Here is a 9,153-nt window from a genome sequence, read left to right as displayed (position 1 = left end):
ATGAGTTGTTAATAACTCATCTTAGTAGCGTCGACAGACAAAAACTACAGGTTGGGTCTTGTCTGGCAGCCTAGTGCCTGTCTTCTGCAGGTGCACGCTTGGGGCCTGAGTAAATGGCAGTTGGGGGAAGGGACCTGGCGCCCCATGAGGGTCATCACAGCATTGGTGAGGAGGGTCCGATTCCGTGTCGTCTTCACTCCATCTGCCTAGCGATCAGCCCATTCAGATGTTTTTTCCAACAGTGACCACTCTGGAAATGGCAAACTAATTCTTTAGTATGATCACGTTATACAGGAATAAAATGTGAGTAGAAATAAATGGGTGTTAGAAAACTGAAAAGGAGAGGTTCCCAGGCCTTTGTCCCTGAGAAAATAACCCTTTCAACAAAAGCACACACACACAGTACAGAAGAGAGAAAACGCAACTGTTTTTCTCTGGGGGGGGAAAAAAAGTTTATTGCAATATGTCAATCATAGATATCTTTTATATAAAAAAAGGTTAGAATAAAGATCTCACATTTGTAAAGGCACGTATGAAACATTTCACAGCCATGACACGGGCAGTGAGAACATACACAATAGGCAACTAGGGCCAGTATCGAAATAAGACGTTATAAAAACAGATAGGAAACAGTGCAAACAATACTGTCAAAAAGTCAGTTTTATACACCGCATACCTGTGTACAAAACTGCCAAGCACAAGCTTATTGACTGATATAAAAAAAAAAAGCACATCAAATAGCATGCATAGTTTTACTTAAGGCTTTTAATATTATTAAATTGAGAGGGAGTGTATAACAAAGCCGAGTTGACAATGAACATGGATAAGCCATTTCCCCACTTAGGGAATGTCCTACGAACTCCCCACTCTCTCTCTCCCCTTACAAGTCAGTAACAGAGAGGCAGGGCTTCCATTTGTAAGGTGGCAACTCAGGATCCCAAGTCCCAACCCGGAATGCATTGCTCATAGCAACAGCGTGCCAGGTGGCTACCTCTCCGGGTCAGCCCTGGAAAGCACAGCAGCCAACCAGCTCTGGCCGACCCAACCCCAGATTTCAGCTGCGCTGGAGGCCAGGCCTCTGTGGGCGGAACCCACACACCTTCAGAACCAACTCGTTTCTAAGCGGCGGACCTGTCTGTACATCCTTTGGACTTGAAACCTGTTCAGTGTCAAGTGGTTCGGAGGATACCACAATGCACGACATTGTATGAAACACAGACCAAGGAAAGCATCCAAATACTGAATGAAGTCGCGGGACAACGGTCCAGGGGAACAAACTATTAGATAATAAGCCTGTTATCTGAAGCAACACAAGCTACGTAAGGTTATAGAGTCAATAGTCATCTGCATGTGTAACCCTTTCTTTTTCCACGTTAAGGCTCCTCGGAGGAGTGAGCTAGGAGAGGAACAAAGGAAATGCCAGGGAACCATCTCTACGGAAGAGGAACCTCACTCCTGGAAGGACAGAGTAGGATTGGGAAGATTCCAAGCAGTGGCAAGAAAGTTCAGCGAAAGGGACCCGGCAGTAACATTTGACAACGTTCAAGTTGGAAAAAAAGAAAAAAAATGGCTCCGGAGAACAGCTTTCAGCTCTCTGCTGAAGGTTACTATTTAGCTATCCCGCAGCGGAGGGAGGAGGGAGGCCCCTGAGAAGTGCCCAGGACGCCAGGCACCCCAGCCCTGAGAACCACCTCCCTACGCTCAAAGCAGGATTCCTGAGATTTCAGCAAAACAGCACCACCCCGGCCACACCGAGACCCCAGAGACCCCAGGCAGCTTTCTCCTTGAAACTGTGTCAGGTGGGGGGCGGGGGGGTTCCCTGGAGGAGGAGGCTGAGGAAGGAGAACGGGGTTCGCTAGAGAGTGGATGAGTGGCCTGCCTGCCCCTCCCCTGGGTGACAGATGTGGAAGTGCCTGGGGAGCTGGCGCCGCCCCTGATCCTGGCCAGGATGGAGGGGGCATGGGGACAGGAGGAAGCTAGAAACAAATACATCGGACCACGCACACCATGTGCCCAATGCAGCCGCTGGGAACCCACGTAGGTTACCATGAGAGGAACAGCGGGTGCTGCTGCAGTTCTCAGCAGGGCCGGCCATCGAGTCCATCCTAGCTTCATCTCTCGTGCTGGGGGCACGGGGGAAGAGGCATGGCCAAGCGGGAAAAAGTGGGTGGGTCGGGCAGCTGTTTCCATTCTGGTTATTTCCACCTGCCAGATCTCCTGCTCCTTGAAACGACGTAACTTCCAAAAATCAAAATCTGACTTCCTAATGACATCGTTCGGAGAGGCTGAAGAGTGGTTCTCGGTGACCAGATGGAACCATTCTGTAGGGGCCACCCTGACCAGGCAGGGGAAGAAACGGTGTGCTGGTGACAGTGAGCGGAGAGCAGGCCGGGGTCCGCCCGGCCCAGGGGAGGGAGGTGCTCTGGGAAGGAAGAGGTGACATCACAAGGTAGGCCCCCCAGTTCCCCCGACAAGACAAGGAACAACTGCAGTCACTGTCCTGACACCTCCCCTTCTGGGTCCTGACCATGAGCACTTGCACAAAGGACAGGAACGGGGAACGAAGCTGCCCGGGAGCTGCCATGGCGAACCCTGGAGCCCCTGGAGGAGCAGAACCCCGCTGGTCAGGCTGCCAGGAAAGGATCAGTTACCGGCAAGCGAGGGGAGGCACCACCAGAACCCAGGGCACCATCGAGCGCTCTGCCAGCAGTGAAGACACGGCTTAGAACCACAAACAAGGGCTCAGGACAGACATCCTCAGGTCCGGAAGATTATTGTGAATGTTTTGATACTAACCTCAGGGCTGATCTAAAAGCTCCCCCTCCTCTCCCCATTCCTATCTCCTCCCCGGGCAAGGGTAAGGCACTTTCTGGACAGAAGGATCCTGATGGCCCCGAGGGTGGCAGGAGGAGCAGGGACTTCCAAGCAGCTGCTTGTCAAACCCAGGCTGCACTTCAACTCTGGCCCTGCTGCCTTCCAAGGCCGTGCCCTTGGATTTGCTGTTGGGAAGGGAGGGCTGTGCATCCTCCCCTTTACGGCACCAAACCGCACCGTCGCAGGCTCATGGGCATTTTTACAGAGCCCTTTGGTGCGGCCTGGAGAGCAGCCTGCAGATGGATTAAGCTGGCAAAGACAAGAAAGGTGGTCTTGTCTGGATAACAGTGCTTGCCCACTCGAGTTGATGGGTTGGCGGAATTGGAATGGACACACCTCACATTTCTCCCAGGCTTTTGTCACCCCCCACCCATCCCTCACCCCCACACACACCCAGGGCCTCATAAACAGGCAAAACAAAACCATTCTGTATTCTCACTCGGAGCTCACTCAAGGGAAGTGTCAAACACAACTGAGCACCCTAGCGATTCCCACCCCACAAGGCCAACCAGTCTGTCAGTCACAGAGCTGTGGGCCACTGGGAAGGGTGTACGGTGTCCACGGAAAACCCCAACTTCTCCACTTAGAGGTGGTGTGGGATGGGTTGTTGCTTTGTGCTCACCAAAAAAGGAATCACTACCTAAGAGCGTGAGAAAACGTCTGGTAAAAACCACAGGCAATGAGACAGAGCAGCAGCAGCAGCAGAATCTTTGGTAAAACAAGAGGAAGCTGAGTTCCCACCCAGGGCCACCCCAAGAGCCCGACAGTGACCACTGGGTGCCTCTGGAAGCGTCCTACCCCAGGAGCCCAGCTACCCCTGACACTGGGATGGAATGAAGGATAGAGGAACGTGGATCCGACCCAATCCCAGTCCTTGAATCTGAGCTCCCTGCACCTGCCTCCCACCCCAAGTGGTGGACTATCTGCCCCAAAAGAATCCATAACTAGACCCGTTTTCCCGCCAAGCACGCAGTGGAAGTCGGAGGCCACCTTCGGGGGTCGCACATCACGTTCCCTAACCCCTGGGCTGAGGACAGCTCATACCGATGGCACAGCCAGGAAAGACAGCAGCAGAAAACCCCCAGGGTGACACTCCTGATGGCCAAGCCCGCCCGTCAGAATCAACATGTACCGACATCTCTGCGGGGACACCCGGGCCCCTCCGAGTGAGGCGACAATCACCAGAGCAAGACTCACTGCACAGGCCTCCGTGAGCTACGGCACTTGTTCGGAAAAAATGCCATCTTTCTGTGTGGTGGGATCAATAACTGTGTTGGGGGAAGAAACACACGACAGATTAGGTTGACCCATGTTGTTATAAGTAAAATATGGTCCAACTATTGGAGATTTCCTATGGGCCAACCTAGAGTCAGCTGGGAAAGATAGAAAAGGAAGCAACTGAAGAAAAACGCTGACTTGCCGTACCCACTGGGGCTGATAACTGAACCACAGGAGCTGAGGGCAACAGGATGAAGGTGAGGTGAGCACTGGGCGAGCCCAGGGTCAAATCTCGGAGAACAGCCCACAAGGAAGGAGCCGAGATGGACAAGTGACTCCCTAGGCAAACGATGATAATGATTAGTTAAAAATGGAGCTCCTCATCTCAGTCTAGGACCACAAAAAGTAGGAAAGTGAGATTACCTGTATTTGGGCTTCTCGGAAGTCTATGACTCCAAGTATTCCATGTGGAGGTTTCCCCCTTCCCTCATCGTACTGCTCCCAGCTGGAGAAATCAATGTGCGCTACCTCCTGTCCAGAGGGAGAGGTGTCTGTAGATGGAAATGCTACTGAAAGGTGGTGTCTCCTTGGAGAAATGAAGCTCACAGGCTCAGCTCCAGGATGAAGACATCAAACTCTGCCCCCACAATCCAGCGGCCGCACTGAGCAAGGACAAACACGGGGCCGGGGCATCCAGATGAGTGAGGATTAAAGAAACAAAGCATGTCACCTGGAGAACTTCAGAACCAGAGGCCTGGATGTGTTGGAGGGCTTTGTTGTTGAGAAACTTTTTTAATTTTCTCTTTTCAAACCCAAACCACAGCAAACAGACTCTCCAACAGCCCCGGCTTCAGACTTGGTACATCATCAGGAACTCATTCCAAAAGCTCTAACTAGATAACTAATTTAATACTCTTTTGCTTCAAGGTTTATTCCTTGGCAGGCTTCCCGGATACAAAGCATCTCTGGGCAATGATTATGCAGATGCCACTGGAAGAACTTTAAGTGGCGGCCGCTAATTGAACAGGAGAAGGGCTGGCATTTGCTGGGAGCCGTGGAAAGGAATGCAAAATGTGCTGAAGGACCCAAAGCACTTGTTTTTCAAAAGGGAAGATGGGGCATAACGTTCAATGTTTGCCTTTGGGTTTCAACATAAACTTTGGCTGGGAAACGGGATATTAAACCCATTCATTTCCTGCATTCATTGAGTACTCCTGGAGCACAGGAGCCACAGTGCACAGGTTGAAGAGGGGACCGTGAGTGATGAGCTCAAAGAGACAGCAGATCTATGGGCTGCCCACACGAGACCTGTCAGCACCGCCGACGCTGTGGCCCACGAGATGAGAGAGACAAACTGACAGTTCGTCAAACAATAAAGCAGGCACTTGCAGACCCACTGTTCAGACATCCCTCACAGCAGAATAATCCAAGGATGGACTGAATCTAAGGAAAGGAAACCAATTCCTCTCTGCCTGTGGATGATCCAAGTCCTGAGGCGCCTGGGTGAGGGCTGTGAGCTCTGTTCCGCTGGAAATACATGGCATGCTAATGGCTTTCTTTTTCAGAATCTAAACCAAAATTCCGGGACCTGCAGAGCTCAGCTGAAGTTATTAGACTCCTTTAGACCATGGGGTAGAAGACAAAAGGCCCTCCATCACCCGAGACTCTGAGTCTAAAAAAGAGAAAAATCATACCATCTGGCCAGATGTGAAGCTGAGCCGATTCCTATGCCAAAGCAGTTCATGGGGACTTGTGTCCACACCCATCCGTCCATTGGTGTGTGATGACAATAAGTTAAAGAGGCAAACTCTTCTTTCTAGTTGCTCTGAGGGTCTTCTTTCCTTGTATTTCCAGCCCAGGAAGAGACAAAGAAGAAAATAAAAGCAGCAGTAGAAGAAGGCACGGTAGAACACCACAGTGGTCGATTCGGGGAGCAAAACAATTTAAAAGTTACATTCAAGAAAAACTAGAGAAGAAAATGCCCCCCAAACTCAGCAAGATGGAAAGTGCATGGAATATCTGTGTACTGACCTAAGAAATTCTGAAGCACAGGGGCCAGTGAAGGCCCAGGAAGAGACAAAGGGGGGCGGAGCTTCCCTGAAGGCAGCGTGGACAATGACCAGAGTGGATTGTATGGGGAAAGGAGGGACCACCACAGGGCTCTGTGCGAGACCAACTCCCCCACGTTCATCACGGGGGCCAGGCCTACGCTGACAGAGCCCTGAGCGCGCTGAGTTCCACTCCCACAGACCAAAGTCTGGAGATGGCATGAGCACAGTAGGGTCACACTTGGTGTGGCTCCTGGCCAGGACCCCTGCTGAGAGTCAGCCCCCCCCCCCCCCCCCATAAGTCAGCGTTCTCCACCGTCTCCTTTGTAATCTTCCCAATGACTTGGCAGCTCACGGACAGACAGAACGCCCCAGCCTTTTGACCTTCAGACCCCCGTCCAGCACACCCATCCTAAACAAACGCAGGATCGAGGGCCTTCCTGTCTCTCTTCTCACTCTGGTCCATTTGCTTCTCTCAATCAGGCAAGACGCCGAGCTGCACAGATGGCCTGGCCCAGGGCCTCCAAGGCCACCAGCCTGGCACCCACCGAGCAAATGAGGAGAAGCTGCAAATACTGAGGGTGCAGCCCCTGGCAAGGAAACACAGCCTCCAGAGCCCAGGTTAATGGGTGGTCGGGAAAGATGCAAACAAAGCTCCCCATTCAGCGTGGGCAAGGATGACTGCACAGTCAATGCAGCCTTTCCACTAGCTGCTCCGGCTGTCACTCAAGGTTGGAGGAGGGACTGGGGGAAGACTACTGAGGGTGAGGATCGAAGGAAGAAGGGAGGAATCTGTCCATCAAGGCTCCCGAGCCCAAAATATAAGAGAAGAGCAGATTTTTTTTTTTTTTTCCTTCAGAGAAAAAAGGTCTTGGCACCCTCACCTTTACATTTTAGGATAAATTCATTTTCTTGCCATCTTTGATTTGGACATGAGCAATTAAGCTGATGGATTTCAGGGTTGGTTACCCATCTGGCTGCAACTTCACCAGAGATGTGCTCCCCTTCTGCCTCTGTCCCCCAAATGATCCACCAGGCGACCTTTCCCTACCAACACGTTACAATGCAGATCAGTCAAAATGTGGTTCCAATGAAAAGCACTACATTGCCATCAAAACTGCCATTACAATGATTCACACAAGTTATTCCAAAAGGGGGAAAAAAATAAATTATCTCATACAAAATAATACATGATGTTTATGAAGCATCTTGGCTCCCGGGATGAGGGAGCCCGTGTCCTGCCGGCTCCAGCCATCCGTGCCCTGCTGGGGGCGCGGGCTCTGTCTGGAGGCGCCTCCCCATCTGCACGATGGGGCTGGGTCCGGGGGTTAAATGAGTCTGGAGTTTTGGAGGAACTGGATGAGGACCTGGTAGACAAACTTGTACTGAGCGATGGTCTGGATCATGAACATCCTCTGCTCCCGGAGGAGCCTCAGCATCATGGGCACTTCCACTTTCTGCAAGAAGAGAGAAAAAGCACAAGGTCCTGAGATGGGGAGCTTCCCGGGGGTACTTCCCCATTCCCTCGTCCGAGCAGCGTTCCTTCGCTGTCCACGCACAGGCACAGGAGGGAGCAAAGGACTCAGCCCCCTGTAGATTTTCCCAATCAAAGACTTGATACCAGCAGTTGGAGAACCAGGTTGGCACGTGCCACGGATATGCTACTGTATCTTATTTTTAATATGTTTTTATTGATTTCAAAGAGAGGAAGGAAGAGGGAGAGAGAGATGGAAACATCAAGGATGAGAGAGAATCATTGATTGGCCGCCTCCTCCTGCACACCCCATATTGGGGAATGAGACTACAACCCGGGCATGTGCCCTGACTGGGAATGGAACTGTGACCTCCTGGTTCATGGGTCAGCACTCAACCACTGAGCCACACCAGCCAGGGATGTGCTACCCTGTTTCCCCGAAAATAAGACAGTGTCTTATATTAATTTTTTCCTCCCGAAGTTGCGCTAGGTCTTATTTTCAGGGGATGTCTTATCTTTCCATACGCTAGGTCTTATTTTCGGAGGATGTCTTATTTTTGGGGAAACAAGGTATATAAAATACAGACCAGTGTGTTAGAGAAAACATAGAGGCTGGAGTTAAACCCAACTGGTAGTCTCAACCCTATCGTGGCCCAACGGTAGGATTTATGCCATCTCTTGATCTTCCTTTCTTCACCTGTAGATAAGGACAAGGATCCTCCAATGGCACAGTGGCCCTGCCCAGGTTAGTGACTGACATGGGGTATTAGCTTCTGGATCACATACCTACTTCCTGGATCATAATAAAGACATCCATGTGAAGCACTGAGCACAATGTCTGCACACAGTTCTTAAAGACCACGCATGACCATTTTATAATATTATGAAATGAACCATCACCTGCTGAAGCACCACTCTACTTCCTAGGTGTGGGATATGGACACATTCCTTTATTTCCTGTGTTACACAAGGGTGCTAATAAGACTCTTCCCACAGAGTTAACTGTAAAGGCTTCTCTAGTTGGAAAACCATTATAATAGTGCCGGCATATGTAAACACTAAATACAGGTTAGCTGTTGTTATATTTTCATTATTATCATCATCATCACCATCACCTCCACTTCCATCTCTGCTACCACCATCACCATCCTACTATCTCCACCACCACCTCCTCTTCTATCCCCACCACCATCTTGATAGCCTATAAGATTCAGCCCCAAGGAGCAATTATCTGATAAGGTGCAATTTGGAGATAAGACAAAGAAGGGTCCCTTGGTCCTCAAGGTAAGAGTCCCCGTTGCCTTGAAGATTCACTCTCACAGGCGCTGATGGCCACTGGCCCTAACCCAAGGAATTATGAGGAAGCTGATGCTCGCTCAGCCTTGCTTGGAAGGCATTTTCTCCTCCCTGCTCTATGAAGGAGGAATAACCAACTCAGAAAAGCAGGAAGACCAAGCCACCTTGCTATTTGGCTGGTGTTAACCTGGTCATTTGAAATTAACTCCAGGGGCCAAAAGAGAGTATTATTGACCATAAAAC

At 50.7% G+C, this 9,153-nt stretch overlaps 1 protein-coding gene across 2 annotated transcripts in view; it reads right to left on the bottom strand.

Moving 5' to 3' along the window:
- Positions 1-427: 427 nt before the first annotated feature.
- Positions 428-9,153, bottom strand: part of PTPN14 (protein tyrosine phosphatase non-receptor type 14) — a 142,903-nt gene continuing 134,177 nt past the window's right edge. For both annotated transcript variants that reach the window (XM_084865526.1, XM_084865527.1), the window contains one exon: positions 428-7,597. In XM_084865526.1, the coding sequence (XP_084721652.1) occupies positions 7,469-7,597 (129 nt within the window). In that variant the 3' untranslated portion in view covers positions 428-7,468. The remainder of the gene's footprint in view (positions 7,598-9,153) is intronic.

The sequence above is a fragment of the Pipistrellus hanaki genome, assembly GCF_964339955.1.
Source record: "Pipistrellus hanaki genome assembly, chromosome: 18".
Lineage (NCBI taxonomy): Eukaryota > Metazoa > Chordata > Mammalia > Chiroptera > Vespertilionidae > Pipistrellus > Pipistrellus hanaki.
Note: the sequence above shows the minus strand (reverse complement) of the source record. Positions and strands in the feature narration are given on the sequence as shown.